A 24,292-nucleotide genomic window follows, 5' to 3' on the forward strand; every position below is an offset into this window, starting at 1 on the left:
GCCACCACCATCATTCAGCATGCACAGAGTAGAAGCATAAATACAATATTATAAATTGGTGTTTAATTTATTTATCTGCAGATGCCTTCCCTGTAAACCAAGGCTTATGTTGACCAAGTCATTAATCAACTTTTCAGGCTTAAACATCTCATATCCAACTGAAAGATTCATTTGCATAAATAGTTAAGGAAGCAATGATTTGCATTGATATTTAACTGGTATATGCCGCCAGGGATGTTTTTACTTTTCCCTGGGGGAACTTCAACTTTTCAAATGCAGTTATGACACAACATAGCATGTGAATTACCCAGAACAGTTACTGGTTTTTTGTTGTTTCTTATTAGCCCAAAAGCAAGGCACCTTCAAGGAAAGATAGTGGTTTTCTCTACATAGAGCATTGGGAAAACTTTGGGGTGAATTCTTCAAGATATTGCTTAGGGATAAACCTGCAGATATGAGAAGTTTTTTGTGTAAAAAATGTCACCATATATTGATTATGCTTACTACTTAATAAAACCACATTCAAAGACTTGATCATATGCCTAGATCCTCTAGCTGGCATCTACACAGAACTGGGGAAAAATGTACCATCATATAGCTGCTAATTTGAGCTTCTAAATTGAAGGTTTCAATGTTCAGTTAAGGTGCAATTAGTTGAAAATGAGGTATTATGTACCAAAATCCCCATGTCAGCTTTGAAACTTAAGCTTATGATGAAGTAAGACATTCCAAAATTGAAGTTATGGCTGCATTCTCTCTTCTTCTCTATGCCAAACATGTGTTCATAATTCTTTCTACTTACTCATTATCTCTTAACACAAAACAGCAAATTAGGTCCATATGAGACTTTTAGATAAATAAAACCAGATCATAACTGATTTGGCCCTCAGCCTATTTTGGTATCTGCCAGTCTAAGCAGTGTGACCCTAAAAATAAGGGTCATGCTAATTGCAGTTGCTCAGAAATCCAGATTTTCCAGGTCTGAACTGGGTCCTGCCTGCCAGCCCGAATTTCTTGGTAGTATTTAAAACTCATTCTTAGAAAAAGGATTTGAACTGAGAAAGTCTAGCAGCAAACTGTAACTTCTTGGTTCTTGACTCCATGCTACCACTTAATCATCAGCTTTCCTGTCTTACAGGGTAGTGAGAGACACTCTAGAAGGTAAGATTGAACTGGCTTCTAGACAGGTTTTTTGGTGAGTTTGTACCATGGGATAAGTGTCATATTTGGTCCCAAAGCTACACTGGAGGTGGCAGAATGTTTTTGCCTGTGACTTAGGATGAATCAGTGCATCAGTGCTAGGAATCAAGAGAAACCTCAGCGTAAGCTGCTCAGAGTATCACTAGACTCTTACTGAAATAAAGACTTTCGTCTTAAACTGATAATAAGCAACAGCATATGAGAGCTGAAAAAACATATGGAAATATATGAAAGATATTATTTTAAAGTTTAAACTAACCTATGAGTCAGTGGTGAGTTTCAATTTCATCATGGACTTGCTTTATCAGCTTGAGCATAACCCTTTGCCTTTAGTTTTTCTGGCTCTCTATTTGTGAGATAAAAGGAATACCTCACCAAGTGCATGACTAAGTAAGTTCTTAATTTTATAACCTAGCAAAGAGACACAGTACTCTTCTCACAGGGTCTGGTTGGTATTTGTCTAGAGCTTGTATTCTTTCAACCACAGTAGGTCAAGTTAAATGAGTTCTACTTATGTCCATAGTCATTAAAAAGGACAGTTACTGTATTAGTATTCGAAATCTTCAAGTCCATGAGCAAGCCTGCTCTGTTACTGGACAATCATTTCACTGCACTCTGAACTTTGTATGTTACTTTGTACCTCATCTCTGCAAGTGCATTCACCCAGACGTAGAGACCCGTGGACACTGCTGGTACATTAGAACAAAGGAAAATACAAGAGAAGGTATTATTTTTCTTTTAAATTATTATAAAACCTTTATAGCCTATTACAGATAAAAAGGAAAAATTTGAAAAAGGAATTACTGTATTTGTTTAAGTCTTTTTTAAAATCTTCTTTTCTGAGATAAGATTTGTAGTTAAGTTCCTTGTTTTTAACTGTTATTAAGCAAGGTAAATAAAGTCTATACAATACATTGGAAAAACTCTGGTGGAAGTATTCCCTAACTGACTGGGAGTACAGGAAATATTTTGTTTTGGTTTGTTGTTGTTGTTTCTTTCTTTCTTTCTTTTTTTTTTTTTTTTTGGCATGGAGGAAACTTCATCTCCAATCTGGTTAGAAACCTTGATCCAGTTTTAGAATTTGAGCTTTTAACTATTTTTGTATTCAGTAAACAAACACTGCAAAATCTCACTTGTGCAGAATGCTTCATGCTTGAAATGTTGTACCGTTCCTACAATTGCATTTAGATAAAGCTGTTCACCTTCAGATAATGAAACTGTTAAAACTACCAAAATCCAGAAAACCCAAAGAAAGGAGGAGAGAGTTCTGACTTGTGGAAACAATCTGAGCTGGCTGTTCTGGGAATGATCTTCAGAATTAGCTCATTATTTATTCTTGGTGCACTCCACCAATTAAACAAACAGTTTTAAATATAGAACCAGGGATGGGCTTAGCTGGCTTTTTCAGGGTCATTCCAGAGACACAGCCACTGAAGATGTGCAAGCTCGTGTCACCCACCCTGCAGGTATTCTCTGTGTGTGTGTGCAGGTGCTGATGTGGGACAGCACAGGCTGAAGCTGGTAATGGCCCAAGGGAAGTCAGACATTCTTGGTGGACACCAGTTGAAATTCCTCTGTTTGGGTAACGACACAGGAGTTATTCAAACCACTAGAAATATGTCAGGGATCCCTAAGGAGCTGGTGGGGCTGACCAAAAAAACCCAAACCACTGCATTTTAATACCAATAGCACTTTATGGAAAAGAACTTAAACAACTTAGTATGTGATTCAAACCTTCTATCATGTAAATATTAAAATGAAAAACTTGATTATGACTTCTGTCAGCTAGTGATGTGCAGTATAATGCAAATATTTAAGAAAACACAGACTTACTATAATAGCTATATGAACTGTAGTACAGCAGATTTATTGTTGAAGTTCAAGGCTTGGCTGACACATCTTCACTATCTGAAAGACTGTCTGTATAGATAGTACTTCATCCACCAAGATTTGCACAGGACATGTCTTGAAGATTTTAGGTATTTTTCATATTTGGTATGGGCAGGACTTTTCTTGAAGATCTCTAGACTTTTGGTGTTGTGCTATAGCTGCAGGTGATCTGAACATTTGCATCCTGGCCAGCTTTTGTTAGGAGTGTCTGCCCCCCTTACTGTCACAATGCAAGTGTTGGAAAGACGTTTTGTAAGCTGTAGAGAAAGTGGATTGATACACTTCCAAATGCATCTGTGACAAATGAAACGAGGGTAACAGAGACTTCAGCAGTTAGAATCGTGATAGTTTAACACAAATATATGTTGATTTTAAAGACCATAGTTCTTCCCAACACTTAACACTCAGAGATTTAGGATGAAGCAGAAATAAAGCGTATTTTGACAACGGAAAGAGTTAGAGAGGAGGAGTTCAATAAAGAAAAATTAGACAGAAGTAGGAGACATGGAGTTAATATTTTTGCTGTTGCAGATCTCCCACGTCGTAATGTAAATGCTTAAGCATGGAAAAAGAGTTTTTGCAGGATCTGAGAACTTGCCAGTTGTAGTACTGCAATATGTAAAAATGGTCGTGAGATATAAATGCCACAAGAAAGTTTGCAACTTCTGCTATCTATGTGTAAGATTCCAAGAATTTTGTGACACGGAAAAAGTACTTTGAAATTTTTCCAGGGTGGGAAAAATTTGTAAAATCAACTGATTATGATTTTATTGTGTCTGTTATTTGGACTGCTTTTAATCTGTTTAAAAAGAAATCTAAGACAAAACTGAGAATTAAATTTTGCAAGAACTGCCAACCTGCTGCTCCCTTTTCTCTGAGTGTCAGCTTTCCAAGTGTGCCACGCCTCAAGTCTGGGACCAAAATGAAAACTAAGTACAGTACTTTTTTTATGTAAGTCCCTGGATATTAAATACTGGACAAGGCTCCAGTACAGCCAGTCTTGCAAAGAATTCAGTGTTATTTTTGCTCAACAGACATCACAAATTGCAACAATATTTAAGCAGCATTCTTGAAGGGAAACAAAAGGACAAGAATACAGGCAGTCATGATTAGGATAAGAGATGTGAAAAAGAAATAAATCAGAAAATTCCAGAGGAAAAACAGAAGAAAGATAAAAGATGAATAGAGAATCTGAGAATAATGTAAATTCACAAGAATTTACATTTTCACAAGAAAAAAGTGATGAAGAAACTGTAAGATGTTACTTAATTCAGTGCTAAGTGATGCTGTGAGTATAGGACACACAGATCTCCACTACACAGCTGCACAGCTGGGACATTGCAGGGACATTGCATTCACTGAAGAGGATGTTCAGAGGAGGGATAATGCACGTGTCCCACTGTGTATCCTCATGGAACTGCAGGGCTCTGTGCAAAGAGCTCAAATTAGAACTATGCTGCCTATTTTTAGGGGAGCTGAAATGCAGCCTTGTCAAGTTTAGGCTTCATGTGCCAATTTCACTGGGAAAACTCCTGAGCTTTGAATCACTTCGGAGATGGTTTTGTTTGTGCTTGAAATTTGAAGGTTAGCATATTTCTGTGGATAACAGGTAATAGCCACTAAGGAGAGAGAAACCAGAGCTATTGCACTGGATTTACAGGTGGGAATTTGTTTCTCTTCTTGCTAATTCAATTATGTAAAGTTCCAAGTTTTCTGAGTTCAGGGAGATGAAATTTGAATTCACGGAACTATTTATCAAAGTGAAGCTAAAGATATGAATGGTGATTTTAAAATTAAACCCTTAATAAATTTATTGTGCATATGTGGTCGATTTAGTAGTGATTCTGAAAATTCTACCCTCAAAATTGTAAACTTACTCTCTGGCTCCTGGCTAAAATCCTTTACTCAGTAGTTCCACCTTAACAGTTTCTGAAACTGTATGTAGTTTTCTTTGGACCTAGCTCATGGTAAACCTTAGCATCTCATAAACAGGAAGACTTATGTGTGTTTTTTTGACTATTGATTGTGATCTGAACTTACCTGAGAAAGGTTATAGTAAAAAAGGCAAGTCAGTTCCAAAAACTTTTGCCACGTAGCCGCTGTGTTTTCACAAACAAAAAAGAATAAAAATGAGAATCATCTAAGTGCCATTCTGAGAGCTGAGGAAGAAGCTGAGAGTCCAAGAACAAGTTTGCACTGCTGACTAATAATACCAGCTTGGAAACAATGCCAGCTGTTTAATAACTCTGGGCTCCTTCTCTTTGATAGGAGATGATCAAGATGAAAGAAAAAAGAAGTAACACTGAGGAACAGAGGACCCTAGAAATGAAAACTATGCTTTTATTTATAGAGGGAAGCTCCCACAGACAGAACTGGGGTAAAACGCAAGCTGAGAAAATGGTATCTGTTTAGCCCTGATTTAATATTCCTAGGAAGGCTGCCTTATAGCAGTTGTAGATTAAGGTAATTTTGCCATGTTTTTTAAAAAAAGACACTAAAATTAGTACATACACAGGCCTGTTTTGATACATTGCAGCAACATGTTCTGTTTAGACAACAAATCACCATAGCAGCGTAGCAGCCCTGGTTACTCTCACTAACTTCAGTAAGAATTCACCTCTAAGCTAAGTATTGGCTAGCCAAGCTACTGAACAGTTCTTCCCCATTTTCAAGATTGTGACTGAGGATATTTCTTCTTTCTAACTTACTGAGGAGAAGCTTTCAAAATCCAGATCAAAATTCAAGTGAAAAAATGGCCAGCCTATTTGTATTGAAAAGTCTGGGAGATGAACTCCTAACATTTTGTACTCAAAATAAAAAATGGCACCGAAACTTTAAAACACTTGAATATTTCCTTGTACAACCTTATCAAAACATGCAAATTAAGAAAGTGCAAATACTATTGGTAAGTGTATTTTCAATGCAAGAAGGTACCTAACAGTTAACAAGATATTAAAGACTTCATATGAAGCACATAAAAGGGTTTATTCTTAGTTTAATTCTGCAAATATCCAAAATTCTTGCTATTACATGAAGAGTGAACATATGAAATAAGTTATAATGACAAAGTATTACAAAATTCTGGAGCAATGGTGTCTGAACTTTTTGGTTTCTGACCCTACTTGCATTTCTTAAAATCACATATTTTACAAAACAGATCAACTGAATATGAATTTAATTTAATTTAGGTTACCTTTGAGTAAGGGCTAAGGAGAACTTTATCCTAAAATGGTCCTTATGAAAGGATTGTAAATCCAGCTCATGGAGCCTGAAATACTGGAAACAGGACAAGTTTCTTTAATGACCCACAGTTACATTTCTTAATGCTGTTTGGCATATAAGTAATGTATCCATTTAATAATTATTTTTTGGCAGATGTTTGTTTTTGGATTCTCTTCCGCAGCTGGAATTGGAATCCTGACTAAGGAAAGCTTTAGAGACAAATATTTTAATTCTTAAAAATGAAGTTATTTGTGGTTGTACTATCACTCTGCAAATGAGAAATCACAATCACAACAATCCTCACACTTAAACTTTTCCACTTCCCAAAAGAGTCACTGTTTTTAACAGCATAGCTACATATTTTATAAACTGTGTGGATTTCTGGTCAACTAGCTTACATTTAAGTTTTGAAAGCAATCAATCTAGCTGCTACCAAAAAAGCCCTACTTTACATGCTCATGCAGAAGTAATTTTGCAGGTAAAGTTTGCTTTGGTTAGGGACTGCACAGTGACAATACTGCCAGCAAAGCCTCCTTTTGCAGCTGTAGCTCAGAACTGCAAGTGTCCCCACGAGCAGGAATAGTATCCAGGTAACTTAAACACAGGGACTACAGCTTCATCTATCCTGTGCTAAATATATTTGCTAATATAAGCTGCATTTACTCCTAAGAGGTTATGTGGTTATTCTAGAAGAACTCTTGTGTGATCAAAGCCCAGGAGAAGCTGCAGAAAGGAGCAACTTGGCAACTTCTCTACAGCACGTGAACCCCACACAGCAGGGCTTCAGCTATTGAGGGACCTGGGAACATGAAGTCTTGGTTTGGGGATAAGGAAGAAGCTGAGACACTCCTAAAGTGAAGGTAGGGGGTGTTTGTGTTTACTTTTTAAAATAAAAAAAGCGTGAATTTAAAACATCAGCAGTGACAAGATTCCATGACTGTTGATGAAAGAGAGCTAAAGAACACCCCAAAGCCAGGATTTGCATTGTTCACCCAACTTTGTGTTGTGACTGCGTTCAAGAAGAGCCTTTGGCTCGGGTATTTCAGGGAGAAGTGGTTTCAGGACCCAGGACCTCTTCCACCTGGGAGCACAATCCGTACCTGCTGTCCCAGGAGGATACAGCTCCAACTGGCAATCGAACCTAATACAGTGAAATGCCAAAGTACAGGAGCAATAATAACATGCAACAATGTTACTTGTGGCTGTTTTAGAGAAAAAGGCAAATCCTGCATAGAGAAAGGAAAAGGAAATGCTTTACAAAAATTCCACACATATAAGCAAAAGGCAATTTCATCCAAATATTTAGCAAATAATTATTTAATTGCATTATGTAACTTTGACCTAGCACACAATACAAAGTTACAATTTTATCACCTCTTACTATACCCTTCATTTTCACCCCATACACATCAATGCAAAAACCCCAAACCTCACTGACAGAGCTGAGGCAGCAACTGTGAAAAACCCCAGACCCACAGTTCATGGAACACCCTAATGATGCAACTGCACAAACAATGTTTGTTCTCAAAGGCTGGTCAGCTCCCCTTTTCTGAATCAGGCTCTACAGGCCATGCACTCAGGACAGTTATGATCTTACTCTGATTGTCAGTTCTCTTAGCACCACGTTGCAGGCATTCTCAACCCTGAGCATATCTGCAAACATTAGTTTGAATAAGCAAAAGTCTCATGGAAAAACTTCTTTTCATATTACATAAATTAGAATCTAGGGCAATAGAAACCCTACGATCTGGATTGTAAACCACACACTAAAAAGAAAAATGTTCCTATATCAATACAGCCAAATGAAAAACAAGATAAATAACAAATTTCAATTTCATTATGGGTGTATTTAATACTAAAATTTGCATCTGCAGCAAAATGTTCCCTTGGAAATTTGTCACAGCTCTGCCATAGAATAAAGTTAACAATTCATAATTCACACTTAAAATGCACAATAAACATTATACCTGAAAGTGCACAGTAGAGTTTTTACCAAACCTGAACACAAAAAATATTTTCTCCTTTCATGAAGGAGATACTTTTGATCAGTTGTTCCCATTAGAATTGTACAAATACATGTGCAAGTCACAGATAAAGGTTTTGTAAATAGCAAATGTAAATACATTAGCATGGAATGACACTGGACCAACCCTTTTGTTGGCAATGGCAGTTTGTTACACAGTTGTATCAAAGTTCAATGTAGAATATATAATTTAACAATTCACACATTCACAAACTCTTCCCTCTTTTTGCCACACAAAATGCTACAAATATTATCTTCTACGTGACACTGGCTTTATTGAGTTTATTGACAGACAGTTGATTTGAGACACAAAAATGCAAGTGCAACGGGACACAAAAGAAGCCAATACTGGAAGAACTTTCAACACCTTTGGAAAACCTTGCTTAGAAAACTACTGCATTTTACAAAAGGAAATACTCTTTGGTATAAAAGAACAGTGCCAATGGTATACCCAGATTTTTCACTTTCCAGTGAAAGATGTGAAAGAGCTATCAAAACTGAGTAAAAAAACAAAGCCTCTTAAAAGTATAAGTAAGGCACACTCAAAATTAAGTTGCATTGTGGCACCACAGAATCTCTATCCAGTCAGACCAAAGGAAAGCACTTTGCAAAATCTAGCAACACTGAGCTGTACTGGCTTTGGAATGGCAAAAAGTATAATGGGTAGTAAGGTAAGCAAGCATAATGTAGAGCATAGCATAAGAATGTATTTTAATGTGACAAAGGCTTATGGTCATGCTCTAAAACTCAGGATTCAGCCCAAGTATATTGTAAACAAACTCCTGAGTAAAGACCACGATGTGTTTCAAATAGCTCCATCACTGTCAATCAAAAACTGGAAGTTGCCAGAGCTTGAGACATTAAAAATGGCAAAAGCAGTGTTGTATCATGCAGCAGGTCACACAGACTAATCAAAACACAGCACATTTTTAGCTTGAACAAGACATCATAACTTTCACAAGAAAACACCTTTATCAGTTAATCTTAGCACTTAATTCTTATGGTCTTGGTGAAAAACTTCATTCAGTTAATTCAGTGGTGTTATAGAATTGGTTAAAGTGCTTTAAAAAGAATAAAAATAATTCACATTTCTCTATTAAAAATATTTTATCCTCTTGAAACTTGCCTTCAGTAATAATTAACTCACATGTTAAAACTGATGGAACAGCATTAGCAAGAAACAGCTGGTTATCTTAGAGGGGGCATTTATTAAAATATTTCATGTATTTGCCAAAGTACTGTGCCAGAAAAGCTTATCTGTGCTCTGTATTGAACAATCTCATGAGTCATCTTTTGCTTTTTCCTTTCGCTAGTGCCTCTGCATAGGTCAGGTGAATAAAGTCAAAGAGTTGTGTAGCATTGGCAGCATTACCCAAAATCTTGGAGAGCTCGTCCTTGGACAGTGTCACCAGCTCTGCAATGCTTTTAACGTGGGTCATTAGGGCACGGCAGTTTTTTGCATTAACTCCTGGCATTTTTAACAGGAAGTCCTGAGGCCCAGGGTTGTACTTGTCTGACTCAGGGAGAATTTCGGAATCTGCGGTGACAGCCATCGCTGTTTCTGCATCGGGTTGGGGATGGTTTTGTTTCAACTCTTCAAACAGTTCAGCAGTAGTGTGGGGAGAGGGACACCACAGGATTCGTAACTTTGGGAAGTGCAGTGTAAGAAGGGTTAGTTTAGAAGTAACATCATTGCTGGAAATTTCCGGCTGTAAAGAGCCTCGTGGGATCAAGGAGAAGGATTTGTTAGGATCGAATTCAATGAGGAGAACTGGCCGCTTGTAGTAGCGGCACATGGAAACGCACTGCGCATACAGCCTGCCGTTGTTTAAGGAACCAATCAGATCGCTGATACTCTTCCGCTCCACACAGATGTCAGGAGTTAGAATGTAATCCCCAACTTCCAAAGTCACGGGCTCAATGTCGATCCCACGGCGATGGATCAGCGATGGAAGCTCACTACGGAATTCCCGCATATCCACGATTATGGTTTGCTGAACACCCTTCTGTTCCTGTCCACCTACAGAGCAAAATAAACACAATTATCCCCATACTTGGCACCTCCTGCTCCAGTTGTTTTCCTGTGTGCTGCCAAGGCTTCTGCAATGGATGGACTTCTCATCTTAAGTTATACCTCAAATTCAGCACTACAATAAATCCAGACTTCATTTAATTTTTAACTGTTATAGAGAAAAATGACTTGCCTAATTATATACTGTAGTTTATGCAGCATGCTCTGCAGCTTAATAGAACTACCATGCTACTTGCTGTAAACTTTGTATAGGTGACAATGAAATACATTAAGCCGTAGATGAAAATTATTTAAATGAATCAGAGAAATCTTTAAAAGGCTGCCTGCAAAACAAGATAATGAAGCTGATCCTTTTTATTTGCAGCTGTTTCCCACAGAAATACAGTACTTTATTAAAGGAATTATGTGTTGGCCTCTACAGATCTGCAGAAGGACACATAAAGAGACTGCAGCACTGAGGCCACAAAAGACAGAATAGCAAAGATTAGAGAGCATATGGCAAAGGAGAGCAGGATTACAGAAATGACAGCAAAGAAAAACAGGCAGAGGCACAGTACACACGTCACAGGAAAACAACAAAAATGTGGTTAGAATTGCAGCAAAAGAAAAAGGATGCTTTATTGCAAAGAAAGTGATCAAACCCACAATGTGCAGTTGTTTACCCAGGCAGCATGCTTTGCCAAGATGAAAAGAAGTCCCCAACATTTACTAGCTCAAGGACAACACTTTCTTTGACCATCTGTAGACCTCAGTTTCCATGTTTTAATTTCTCTTCCTACAAGCAGCACTAGACAGTCTCATAACCAACAATCTGCCTAGAAACAATCCACATGGTATCTGCCTTAATGGTCAAATACTTCAATAAGCTGTATTTTCAAAGGAAACCACAGTTCCTTGTCACTGGGAAACAATGTTTCTTTAGCATGAAGACTGCAGAGCCAATGTAGGACATGTCTCTGCCCCAGGTGCTTTGAGAGGGATTTAAAGTGCAATAGTTCTGGGACTTTTGGAAAGCTCTGGGCTGGAAGCCTGACCTAGGACCTGCTCACCTGCTTTGCGTGTGTCAGCAGAGACAGAGGCAGGTCTAGCGTCTCTGAGGAGGTCTATGTTTGTTTCATCTCGTCCTTCTCTTTCTTCAGGAACAACCATGCTGGCCTTCTCTCTAAGGAACCACAAACAAACACACAATAAAAACTGCAAATGTAGGAGTAAAGGAGACTGAAATACTTCAGTACCCATCCAGATGTAACATTATATACAGTTTAATACTAAATGCAAATCCAATCAGAAATGCAATTTACTAGATTTTACTAGGTTTTTCCTTTTATGAAGGAACTAATGACTAGTAATAGCACTGTAACCCACTGAGAAGGCACTGTCAGTAAAAATACTGACTTATATAGTCTAAGGAAATAGAAATTGTTTTGTTTCCCCAATTGACTTAGGTTATAAAAGCTTCAGAAATTATCTTACAAGAAATGTTACCTGCAAAAACACAATTACACAACTGAACTCCACAGACAATTAAGAAAAAATCGAAGTGGTGCTGTTTAGCCTTTAAGTTAATACTAAATCCTGCTAAAATTATTAAACAAAACACCAGGTGCTTTGAAAAGGAAGGTTTTGACTTTCTGGTGATTCTCAATAGGAAAGTACTCTTTATATACAAAAAAGAATTGAATTAAAAGTTTATTTAAAGCCTTCACACAGTTAAGAACTTCACTCTATTTAAAATGTAAGCATATTGAGGAATTACATGAAACACTAATTATAAAGGCAGTTAAACGAATTGTGTTACCGAATAAGTTTCTCAAAGGCCTCCTTCTCCTTCCTCAGAGCTGTGAGGTAGCGCTGCTCTTCCGTAGAGCCCCCATATATGAGGAAATAAACTCTGTAGGTATAAAAGAGAAAAAAAGAAAAGAGGTCACAAAACTTTGTGTTAAGTTAAAAAATCCACAACCAATAAATTTAAGATTAGTAGCAGTAAATGCTAGTTAGTAAAAGTTAGTTAATAGTATATTAAATTTTAAGTTTTTTGTATTTTTAATTAGTATGTGGCATTTATTTATAAAACTGAGTTTTGCAATTTCCAGGCATATTAAATACATATACCCAATGTGTTGATCTTTCGGTTCTGTTACAGTTTCTGAATTACTGGTCTTCAGCATGATGAACATCAGGAATGTGAAAATGAATTAAACCCAAAATGAATCCTTTTGTTTAAAAATCCTATCTTCAGAGATGGTTTAAAATGAGACTACACCACCTCAAAATGATTTACTGCCACTAAAATCATCGAAGCAGAAATCTTGGAATTGTTGGGTTTTTTTAGCAGATATACTTCTGCTGTTAAGGGACTGAATACCTGCTGGAAAGTAAAAATTATCTTTTGGTTACACCAGATATTATGCTTTTGTTAAACTTCAGGGCTAAATAGGAACTAAAAGGTAGCTAATGAAAATGAACAGCAGCATGTTCTGCACTGACTGCTGGCAGTGCACTTCTAAATTTTTTTTTCAGACTGGAATTGCCCTGGCCAAGTCAACTTGCCTCAAAGGCTTCCCAGGCCTGCTTGCCTTGTAGATTTCCAGCTGCCGAACAAAAGTGAGTTCTGCATCATATAACACAACATATCTGGGTTCTACTTCGTGCAGCACCCGAGTGAGCGCATAGGGATCCCCACAGCTCTGCAGCGGGTGGATAATTGTCAGTGGGTCCTTGAAAATCCCATAGTAACAATCTGAGGGCAAGTTCACATCGAAATCTTCAGGAGTGGTCTCTTCAGTGTTGGCTTCTTGGCTACTACTTAATTCTTGGTTGTCTTCCACCTCAACCTCCTCTCTCTTTTCCTCCTCCGTTTTCCCTATCATTTCAATTATAGTCCGGTCTTGCTGCTTCTTGTGTTTATTTTGTTTTGAAGAAGCTGTGAGTTTGGCTTTCTTGGCTTGAGGCCCTGTGTCAGGTTTGGCATTTCCTTTGGACTTGATGGCTTTTCTGTCCTTAATCCACACTTCTCCAGCTTTCTCCTCCTTTCCAAAGGTTTTGTTATACAGTCTTGTTAAAAAAGCTTCTGCTCCAGCAATAATATACTCCCTGAGCTGTGCGCAGGCTCGGTCATCGCTGGCACAAATGAGCACTTGCCCTGCAGTCAAGAAACAATACCATGTTTACAGCCTGTAGTGCTGTGCTTCTTATCCAGCTACAAGCACCTCCCAAGCCAATGGGTTGCCCTGATCCAAGCACTATGCCTGCCAAATTCCTTGACATTCGGCTGCCACAGTTGCTCTGGACTTTGAGAGAATCTAAATTGCATAGCTTTTTGTAGCAAATAAGATCAGAGAAGAATAATGGAAGTTCAGCATTCCTTATTCTTACAATATCTAATTTGTAAAGTTTTCCTTCTGACCATTGGAAATGAGGCAGATACAGTGTGTGTTGAAACATATTCGAACAACTATTTTTTAAGATGTGGAATAAGAGAGAACTTAATTTAGACCATTCTAATTTGTCAGCCGTGTTAGAGAGTCTAAAAAACATGTTCCACACAGTATTATTGACATTTGTGAATAACAGTTCTCCATGAGCTGACTCAGATAAACTCCTACAACACTAGGTGAGAGAGACAGTTCTTAACCAGAGTCAGAACACAGTGGGTGGGAGAAAAGAGCACTTTTTTACCCTTACTATTTCCTAAAATAAAACTTGCTAAATTTTAAGGGAATGAAAAGCCCTAAAATAGGAAAGGCAGCAAAGCAGTTAAGACTCTCTTCCCTGCCTCCTAATCTCTACCTCATTTATATGCAACTCATGAGAAGCAAATTTTCAGGTGCATGAGAAGAATGTGCAAGTTAGAAAGGGCATAAGGCAGAACCCCTATTTTTGTTTTGAACCCAAACTTAAGAAATGAATGAATGGTACCTTTATTATAAATTTCCACATCAGTTGTATTTGGCTTGGAACTAAGGTGTCAGTACAATACTGAAATGTAACTTAAAATATTTTTTCAGAATAATGCAGGTTCTTTCTTAAAAAGTATTGCATTGCAGGAACAAACAGCATTTCTCTTTTAGAGAAAGACCTAATAAGAGTTTATATTTTACATAGTTTATGTACATAACATACTTAAGTCCCTCATCTTAAGGCCACAAATTACTAAATTTAAACTAGCTCTTTGATAAAACTACAGAAAAGAATTAGTTCCTTCTCTCCAAGGTCAAGTAGAAATACAAACCAGTAGAAGCACTGTGAAAGCTTACATCATTTAGTATTCTCTCACCTGGACCACCAAGGTTGTCACTGTTCTTATTCTCATTTTCAATCTCTTTCAGTACTTCTCTCAAAGCTTCCCATTTTGGGTTACTTTCTAGAACCAATTCCCTTTTCAGTTCTGAAACAAAGTAAGATTGAACATAGCAGTTCTTGCAGCCAAAATATCCTTCAGACTTTAAATCAGTGGTTAGATGTCAATAGTGCGATGCTTGTTGGCAAATATGATATTCAACAGCCTACATATGCAACTTGTTATGCTAATGAGATGGAGAACACTCTTAAATTTAAAAATGGAGATAAGTGCTTTTGTGAAGCAAAAAGCTGAAATATTCACTCATTCTTCAATTCTGAAACTCCTGAATATATTCTTTAATAAAAGCAACCACAGCCTCCTACTCTTTTACATAAGATAATAAAGATGAAGCTAAACACCAATGTAATGCAAGAAAAATTCCACAAAAGCTCTCCCAGTGATCAGCTGAGCAAGCTTAGGAGAATCCCCTACTTCTTCGTGACTCTTTCATGTTGTTTATTATATGCTTTTGGAACTAAGATTATGTCTCAGTTTATCCCAGCTAACAGACTGAGATCCCAAGCTATGGAAGTTCATGCAGGGAACCAGAGCACAAGTAATAATATGCAAAGCACTTGGAATTGTGTGACACTCTCAAACTTAAAATTAGGAATCATCAGTACCATTTTCCTTTTTTACATCACGTTTTTCAGAGCATTTGCCTTTCTGATTCAGTTTCTCATCTGCAGTGTGATAAACTCGAGCTCGAGCATTCACAAACATTGAAGTACTGGAGTCAAGGAATAGCCAGCCTGGAGAGGAAATGAGAAGGAAGCAGTAGTAGTTTGACATCTGCAATGTGTATGTGTTTCAACCCTTTGCAGTAAAAGCCCCAGATCTCTAAGCTGGAATACCTGCCCTACCTGCTTGCTGTGTAATTACCAGCTTAATAAAAGACAGAAATGTGATGCAAATCTCACACTGTTAAGTAACAGCAGTTAAGTGGGAAGATGAAAGAATTATCTGTCAATAAAAACCTACGTCCTTATGGCTGGTTATGTAAAACCCAATTAGATACCTTCATATGTTTGGGAATGTTAATTAAAAACATCAACATTGCACTGCCTCATGCATTAACTTGTGTGGTTATTCTGTTTACCTGAATTCTCACCAAAAGCTTTTTCACTTGCTTTCAGTGACTCCAGGAGATTAAGGAAAGTGACACAATCATACTGGGTTAGATACAGTAGCAAAGTACGGAGGATCTTCAAATCCTGGACCAAAGACTTTGTCTTAGCTCCAAGCTGATGCCAGAGAGGATCTAAATAGTGGCGTATTGTCTGGAAATATAAATTGGAAAGTTTGGAGTGTCAAACATACAGTATTGTATTATAGCTTCTAACCAAGCTGAAAATGCACTTTTTCTCTTATTTTACAGGGGATGGTACTGGTTAAAAAAATATAAAGATGTGCTGGTGAGGTACTTGTTTTGATATGTTACCGTATTTTAGCGAAGCTAACATAATATAGATGTCTTTATGAAAAACATTTCAGCAATTAGCAGATGTATACAATTTAATGCTTTCAGTAATTTTTTTCCTTTCCATCTTATAATAAAATACTGGTAAAATTTAAAAACCACCCTTATTTTACTGGTACTGGCCTGTTGTATTTAGTGTCCAGTGTCCTTTACTTAGGTAGAGCAAAAACCATTCTAATGTCATTTAGTTTCCAAAATAAGATGGGTACCATGAAGATGTACAACTTATAGAGCTCAAGAAAAAATCTTCAAATATTTAAAGTACAGAAGGCCTTTCATCCAGATTAAATCACAGTTAACCAATAACTGTGTTGCACTGTGACTATTGATTTCACCCTAAAGAAAGCATGTGTGCCAAAGATTGCAGATCTGCCAAAAATAACAAAGACCACACAGTTACTGACATATATAATGATTAAAGATACAGCAGATACATGCATGTGCATATTGTGTATTATATACAGTGCTTCTCCTACTAGAAAAAATAAAAACACAAGTAAGAAATTCAACAGGAAAAGGGGAGTATGTGTGTGGCAATAACTGATATGTATCTCCAAAGTATTCTGAGCTGAAGTTGCAGCTGTCTTTTTAATAACAGCAGCCACAATTATTATTATAACCATGAATTCAGATATTTTTACTGTTGGGACTTTGGAAATGAAGGAAGAACAACAATACCAATACATACAAACCCTACTGGCAACTGTCACATCACCATTACGTCCCCTTGTACCAGTAACAAACATGTCATGGGAGAATACTCAGCTGCTGCTGGTTATTTATTTTGCTAATAACATTTCTGTTTGCATGGCAGGCACTTTAGAGATCTACATCCTGTTAGTTATACACTGCAGAACAATCAAATTGGTTACCTTGTCAAAAGGTTTAGCAATAGCATTCTCTAATGACAGATCTTCTACTTCAAGAGCTGGATTATAACGTTTGAGTTCCCTCAGACATGCGTTCAGAATGTCCAGGATTGCAGTCTGGATAGCAAGCATAGCAGGGGTCATTGCCACGTGTATTTCCACCACTTCAGGTTTATGCTTCTCTAAAAATGAGTGCACTGCTATATGAAATCTAAGAGAAAAACAGCTTCTTAAGATTTACTTGGATAGTTTTGACTTAGAATTACTCAAAATTTTGTATAAACTACAATTACAATTGGTTTAAATGTTAGCAAGTAAGTTAATTCCAAAATAAGTTTGTACTGATGTGAAGACTGCAATCTTACGAACAGCCTCAGAAAACCATCTGTTCCACAATTATGACTGTAGTCATTCTAGTCATGTGAGCCTATAGTGCTGGTGGATGATCCATGGAAAATTACTGCACTGGATTCTGCATCATCATCACATACAGCAAATATTAAAATAAGCCAAAAAAATCTTGTAAGGGAGAAACTAGAAGGGGTTCATGAATTCTCTGAAATCACATGGTGGCACCAGCAGATCCTGTGACGTTCCCAGCTTGCAATGATAACCAGCAGGTCCCTTTTGGAACCCTGTCCTTGGAGCCACTCTGGCTGCACAGGTCCAGAGATGCCAGCTGATTGTTCCTGGCAGGATGAGGCTCAGGCAACCCGATGGCTGCTGACCTCTGGAACTGGACATTTCCCTTACTGCATGCTGCAGCCCCAGGTCTTTTCATGGGAGTCAAGGAAGGAAATCTAGAGAGCTTCTACTGAACCTTTCCTACCCTAGGTATGTCCACTTCTACCCCCCTGGGATACTGAAAGACAGACTGTTAAGGAATTTCCAATGCAGAGGAACAGTTCATTAAGATGGAGTGAAACACATTCCAGCTTGGACTAAATGGAACAAATGGGCAGAGCTCCTGCTCAGTGCAAGAGCACTGACTGGGTCATCAAAGAGTGTCAAGTTCCATTTGTGGATCTGCTCCTGAAGACTCAGTGCATACCACATCTTGGCAATTTGTTTTTTAACAGTCATCAAGAAATATTCTTCATACACAACACACGTGTATTAGAAGATTAAAAAAATCTGAAATGTAGATGATGGGATGATGTAGAGATGCAGGGAGTTTCACCACTGGAAACAAACACCTCCATGAATGGCAGAACTGAGAGATTGTTTTCCTGTCAATTCATGGCTTAAATACTCTTGTTTAGTAAGAGAAACTTTTCTCAAACTATTAAGAATGTCACTTTTTTTGCTGTGATTTCTGTTGACTAAAAGGACAGCTCTACCATAAGGTTCATCTCCTTAATAGAGTTAATTTGAGTCTATTTTATAGACATAGTTCAGAAATTCAGTATCGTCAACACCACCTCTGTCAAAAACTGAAAAACTTTTGTTTGGGAATACAGGAGAGAACACAGATTAGCAGTGTGACTGCATAGACCTTGTTTTCTTAGGAACCCACTGTAAAATCCTTCATCTTTCCTCTAAGTTTAGCTCTCCAGTGAAGTAAAGAAGTGCCTCACCTTGGCCACAGATAAAGCTTCCCGACAAAAAGATTTTTCATCACTCTTTCCACATGACAAAAGCCAGTGTTAAATGCAACTGCATTATCTGTAAAAGCTTTAATGAAGCCTTGCTTGTTCTTCTGGCGGTAAAGTCGCAAGATAAACGCTTCCTGACAGGACTCAATGATTCTGTGTGCTTTGTACACCAAAATGCCTGGCAAAAGAAAAAAAAGTCAAGTTAAAAAAAAGTACAGAAACGTCCAGGTTTGTTCAGATTTTTCCTCACAACTGTCTTATTCTTCTACTGTTCTTTTAATTACAGGAATTTAAGTCTTCTAAAATGAGGGTTGAACAAACTTTCTGGTGTTGAAATGAGTGATTCCTCAGTTTCAGTACCATGAAATTGCCAAATAACAGAACTAGGTTAATAATGCACCTTTTAAAAAAAAAAAAAGGCAAAAAAAAAAAAAAAAAGCTTGTGCATGAGTGGCAGGATTTACCAGCTCAGAAAATTCTTTGTTCCTGAGGCGTAACTTGAACTTGAGCCTTTTAAAAGCAGGAAAAGCAAATGCATGAAATAACACACTGTTACAACAAAGAAAGTTTGATATGTTTGAGGCTGTGATAGTTGAATTCTTTTGTTAAGAGAAATTCTGGAATTACAGACTTGTCAAGTAACTTTCATTGGTAACAGTTCAAGTGTTTACATAATCAAAAAGCTTCTGAAAACATTTATTTTACTTTTCTCTCCCATCTGACAGTCATATTCACACTTAAAAGGACAGCAAGTATTATCAAACGTATGAGTACACAAGCAGTTTTCTTCATGGCTATGGGTGTAGCAGGAATAAAAGATCTATCAAGCACATATTAAAAAAGAGAAATCCAACAGTTTAATTTAATTACATGTTTGAAGCAAACACTTCTGGAGTTCACAGTTCAGTCAGTCAAGACCTGCTAAACCAAGGCTTGTTTTTTCCTCATGCTCAATCATGTTAAACAGCACATTCCATTATTTTCCCTCTCCCCCTCCTGAAGTGAGGCCTATGTGGTATCTGTTCACAGCTTCCAGTAGAATCACAAATGCCTTTCTAAAATGGAAGCAAAGGACATCAAACATCACAGATTTTACCTTGTGCCTGACAAACTTAAAAAGCATTTAATTTCTGTAACAAGCCTCCTCAACTCAGCACCCAGCCATTGATTTTAACGTGCCTTGGCTTGCTAAATGAAACAACATTCAGAAAAAAAGACTTCCATATAACTGATTGCCATTCATGATTAAGTCATGAAATAATCCACTATAAGGTATTTTTCTATCTAGATATTGTTAGACCTGTCCTATGAAGCAAATTTTTCAGTCCATAGTAACAATCTTAGTCATCTCTGAGCAACTTCCAGTTTATCAAGATGTGACTCCAGATGGACATGACAGGAAACACAAATTCTAAGAGGTCAGTAAGACTTTTTATTGTAATACTTTCCTGCTTTTAGTCAATATATATCTGATTATGAAGTGAGTTCATACCTGCTTTGTAAGCCTTGGTAGAAACAACTTGCCTCTTTTCATTACACCAATATGCAACAGTTTCAGTGTGCTGTCAGGTACATCATGTCTACTCAGCTAAAACCACCAGGAATAATTCTGCTTTACTGCAGTGATAATTTCTTATCTTTATTTAGCTGGATTTATGAGTTCATCAGATGTTAATTCACACTGATTTTACAAAAGACATTTTTACCACCTAGAAAGGCTTTTGCTTTTATCTCCTCATGAAATACTACTACAAGATTTTGCTGGTTTTGTTGTACAATCTCACACACAGACAAGGCACACGGACCCAGGTGTTGGGAGGCTGGGAATGAAGCCACCAGTCGATTGCAGCTGCTCTGACACCGACCTCTGGTGGCAATGCAAAACCTGTCACAGCTCTGTGGCACTATAGGACAGCACCAGTATTAAAACTTCAGTGTATTTCTTCTTTTCATCTTTTTTTTTTTTTTTTCTTCTTTGGTAGGGTAGAAAGGTAGAGAGGGAGGATTCAGGGAAAGAAGAGAAATTATCACAGGTTGCCCAGAAAACCTATTCACTTCTTTTGAACTTAGAAATTCCAAAATTTACAAATCTGGTGTTCTTTGACTCCAGCATAAAACTGTTCAAAATGTTTTAGAGTGGAACTTGTTATAGCTGGACTAAAAGGAAGGAGGTACAGCTTCTGAAGCAGAAACTCACATTCTTCTAAGCATACAATATTCAGCTGCATTTAAACACTAAGATGTTAACACTTAGGTAAGAGTAAAATATTCTTATATCCCCAGCTCTTAGATATTTCTTTTTTCAGCTCTCCAGGCTGTAACAGTGTTTCCAGCTTAGACAGAAACATAAAAACAAGAGTGGCTGGGGGAGAGGGGAACAGAACATGAGAAGGAAAGGGTAACTCTCACATCTTCCATGTATAGCTTCTATATAACAACAAAAAAAGGTTGCAAGCTATTCCTAAAATCTTTACAATCACAATAACAGCATTACTTTGTAATACTGCTATCTGCATAGCGTCCAAGTGTGTCAATACAAAGATTAGTGAGGTATTTTTTGATGAGAAGTCATCAGGAGTAATTTGTTAATGCAGAAAAATAGGTAGTGTGCATGGCTGATAAAGCATGACATCTAAAATCAGTTTTAATCATAGGCCAGTGTCCAACAGACCACAGGACACTATTTTACCAAGTGCAATCAATTATTCTTCTTTGAAAGCCTTTTTAAACTGTATGATTAAATAAGGCAAACAAGTTTAGAGAAAAAAAAAACAATTAAAAATATGAAAGAACTGCATATTTGCTCCTTTTACCTCAGTCTTGGTGGGGGCAAAAAAAAAAGGAATAATTCTTCAACCTCAACACCTGTTAGTAGAACTCTTCATACAGAATTCAGCTTTGTGTATTTTCAAACAGAACACTCTTACCTTTGTCTCATTAAGCTCTTACCGGTTATGAGATTGGCAGGAATTCTGTCAGTAAGGAAATCTACCACAAGGATCCGACTTGTTGCAAAGATGACTCCTCCTTGTGTGTAAAACTCATATCGAGTATTATTTGCAATTTCATTGGTAACACGCCGAGGGAGATGAACAACTCCATCTGACCTCAGCTGATCAATAAAATACTCCTAAACCAAATACAATAAAAGCACAAGACATTACTGTGGTATCTAGGGAAAGGGAAGCAAAAAGCACCTTTATTACACATACTCTGGTAATTTTGAGGAGTGGAGCTGTCCAAAACAAATAAAGACATGATAGTATAACATACTAAAGGAAGTCAGAATTATGATTTTTTCTTCTTTGATATACTTTCTTCAGTTTCACACTCATCTGAGTGATTTAAAAATCTACATCGTCAGGAGAAGCTAGACAATACTTACATTAAAATGAGCAACTGACACTTCAAGGAGCTTACACTTTCTTATATTTCAATAGCTCGTTTTCAGAGAAAAAGCAATTTTAATACTGCCTAAAGGACACAGAATTGGCAAAAGATCATCTTTTAGTGCCCTCACCTATCATTAGATGACTACAGCAGGTAGATCTTATACAACAAGCTTAGTCTTATAAACTACAGCTGTGATCTTTATTCACCTATGGTTGCTATAAAAAGACCTCCCCTTCCTGATGGTGGGAAATTTGTCTGGTTCCAGGGAAAAAAGAACCTTTTTTTGTACAAGTAGGGACAAACCTGTCAGCATGTTTCACCTGTTTCTCCTCACCGGTTACTTATAAGTTATATACTTGCTTTAGCTCATTAGTGTTATTAGGACTTCATCGTGCTGCAGGAGTAGAAATTCAGCTGCCATGATCCCAAATGTGCATGGTTTGACAGCTTCCCCAGGACCTGGGGATGGACAACGAGCCGTCCCTGAGCCAGCAGTGCCCTTGTGGCCAAGAAGGCCAAGGGGATCCTGGGGTGCATTAGCAAGAGCACTGCCAGCAGGTCAGGAACGTGACCCTGCCCCTCTGCTCAGCCCTGCTGAGACACTTCTGGAGTGCTGGGTCAGGTTCTGGGCTCCTCAGGACAAAGGGACATGGAGCTCCTAGAGCAGAGGGTGACAAAGAGGGTGAGGCAACTGGAGCCTCTCTCTTGCAAGGAAAGGCTGAGGGAGCTGGAGCTGTTCAGCCTCGAGAAGAGATGCCTGAGAGGGAACCTGACCAATGTCTGTCAGTGTGAGCAGGGAGGGCTCAGAGCAGCACCCAGCAATGGGACAGAGGCAGTGGGCAGGAACTGATGCCCAGGAAGTTCCACCTGAACACGAGGAAAAACTTCTTCAGTGTGAGTGACTGAGCACTGGGATAGATTGTCCAGGGAGGCCGTGGAGTTTCCCTCACTGGAACTATTTCAGAACCATGTGGACACAGTCTTGTGCCGTGTGCTCTGGGACGGCCCTGCCAGAGCAGGGAAGTGGGACCAGATGAGCCACTGCGGTCCCTACCAACCCGACCCACTGAGTGGTTCTGTGCCGGGGCCTGTGCACAGAGCCCGGCCCGCCCCCCGCGCTGCCCTCACCGGAGCCCGCACACCCTCCCGCCAGCCCGGGGAGCCGCTCCGCTGGCCGGGGCAGCGGCAGAGCCGCCGGCCGCCCCCGGGACGCGCTCGCAGCAGCCGGGAGGGGAAGGGGCGGGCGCTGGCAGTAGTGTATACCTCCTCGGCGGGGCTGGTGTTGAGCACGAGCACGAGGCTGGCGGGCTCGCAGTAGAGGCGCAGGAAGCGCAGCAGCAGGCGGTCGATGCCGAGCCCGCGGGCGCACACGGCGAGCCCGTCGCGGTGGAACAGCTCCAGGAAGATCTGGCTCTCGTACTCCAGCAGCGCCGCCATCACGGCACCGCTCCCGCGCACGCGCGCGGGCCCCGACAGCGCCCCCTGCCGGGTCCGCGCGCGCGGTCCTCCAGCCCGGGCGGTTTCCCGCCCCGCGCGCGAGGGTCCCGAGGCGCGCGGGCAGGAGGGTCCCACAGGGAAATGCCCACCCATGGAAAACCACAGCGGGCGGGGACGGAACCCCACACAGGGGCTCCTGCTGCGGCCAGCTGAACCTCCGCTTCTCCCCGTGCGGCGTGGTGTGGTAAAACGAAGTAGCCGGTCTTCTCCAATTATTTTGTGTTTATTATGACCCGAGGGAACGGCCTGACGTTCTCCCAGGGGAGGTTTGGGTTAGATATTAGGAAAAGGTTCTTCATCCATAGGGTCGGCACTGAACAGGCTCCCCAGGGCAGTGGTCACCCCCCCCACAAGGCTGGCAGATCTCCAGGAGCATTCGGACGCTGCTCTCAGGCACAGGGTGGGATTGTTGGGGTGTCCTGTGCAGGGCCAGGAGCTGGATCGATGACTCTTGTGGGTCCTTCCTACTCAGAGTATTCTGTGATTCGGTTATTTTTTACTGGGTACCTACATTTCTTAAGCACGAAACCCAAACTCTGCTGAGCATTCCTCACACGAGGCATCAGCACCTCGCTGTTTCCTTGGTGCCCGCCCCGGTCCGTGCAGAAAAGGCTGTTTGTGCCCAGAGGGGTGAGGAACTCCTCAGACCTGCTTTCAGAAACAGCTGGAAATGCAGGACACTCCTCAGGCTTCCCCTGAAATTCAGTCGAGCATCGTGGAATCACAAAAGGGTTTGGGAAGGAAAGGAC

The 24,292-nt window shown here is 39.2% G+C and overlaps 1 protein-coding gene and 1 long non-coding RNA gene across 4 annotated transcripts; one reads left to right on the forward strand and one right to left on the reverse strand.

Annotated features, from left to right (window-relative positions):
- Positions 1-639: 639 nt before the first annotated feature.
- LOC138118532 (uncharacterized) lies at positions 640-10,656 on the forward strand. Of its 2 annotated transcripts, XR_011155189.1 has the most exons (3): positions 640-1,924; positions 7,003-7,172; positions 10,208-10,656. It is a non-coding gene; the product is annotated as an uncharacterized lncRNA (long non-coding RNA). The 2 variants fall into 2 exon arrangements; XR_011155188.1 differs by lacking the exon at positions 640-1,924 and having other exon boundaries at positions 1,969-7,172.
- Positions 7,182-23,495, reverse strand: ERCC4 (ERCC excision repair 4, endonuclease catalytic subunit). 2 transcript variants are annotated; one of them, XM_069029575.1, is made up of 11 exons: positions 23,310-23,495; positions 21,603-21,783; positions 18,636-18,831; positions 17,062-17,269; positions 15,809-15,989; positions 15,333-15,461; positions 14,644-14,754; positions 12,918-13,509; positions 12,166-12,258; positions 11,417-11,529; positions 7,182-10,355 (listed from the first exon to the last, which is right to left on the reverse strand). In XM_069029575.1, exons 1-11 carry the CDS (start codon positions 23,481-23,483, stop codon positions 9,622-9,624), a joined length of 2,712 nt encoding a protein of 903 aa, XP_068885676.1. In that variant the 5' UTR covers positions 23,484-23,495; the 3' UTR covers positions 7,182-9,621. The 2 variants fall into 2 exon arrangements, with proteins under 2 accessions (XP_068885676.1, XP_068885677.1); XM_069029576.1 differs by lacking the exons at positions 21,603-21,783; positions 23,310-23,495 and adding an exon at positions 19,524-19,909.
- Positions 23,496-24,292: the final 797 nt, after the last annotated feature.

Source organism: Aphelocoma coerulescens, chromosome 14 (assembly GCF_041296385.1).
Source record: "Aphelocoma coerulescens isolate FSJ_1873_10779 chromosome 14, UR_Acoe_1.0, whole genome shotgun sequence".
Classification (NCBI taxonomy): domain Eukaryota; kingdom Metazoa; phylum Chordata; class Aves; order Passeriformes; family Corvidae; genus Aphelocoma; species Aphelocoma coerulescens.

What these genes read in the sequence shown, in the direction of transcription:
- ERCC4 (XM_069029575.1), bottom strand. Translation starts at nt 23,483, where the DNA reads ATGGCGGCGCTGCTGGAGTACGAGAGCCAGATCTTCCTGGAGCTGTTC. An exon ending in AAGCTTTATCTGTGGCCAAG is followed by an intron (nt 17,270 to 18,635) that starts GTGAGGCACTTC and finishes TTTTTCTCTTAG; the next exon opens with ATTTCATATAGCAGTGCACT. An exon ending in TGCTGACACACGCAAAGCAG is followed by an intron (nt 10,356 to 11,416) that starts GTGAGCAGGTCC and finishes TTTGCTCTGTAG; the next exon opens with GTGGACAGGAACAGAAGGGT.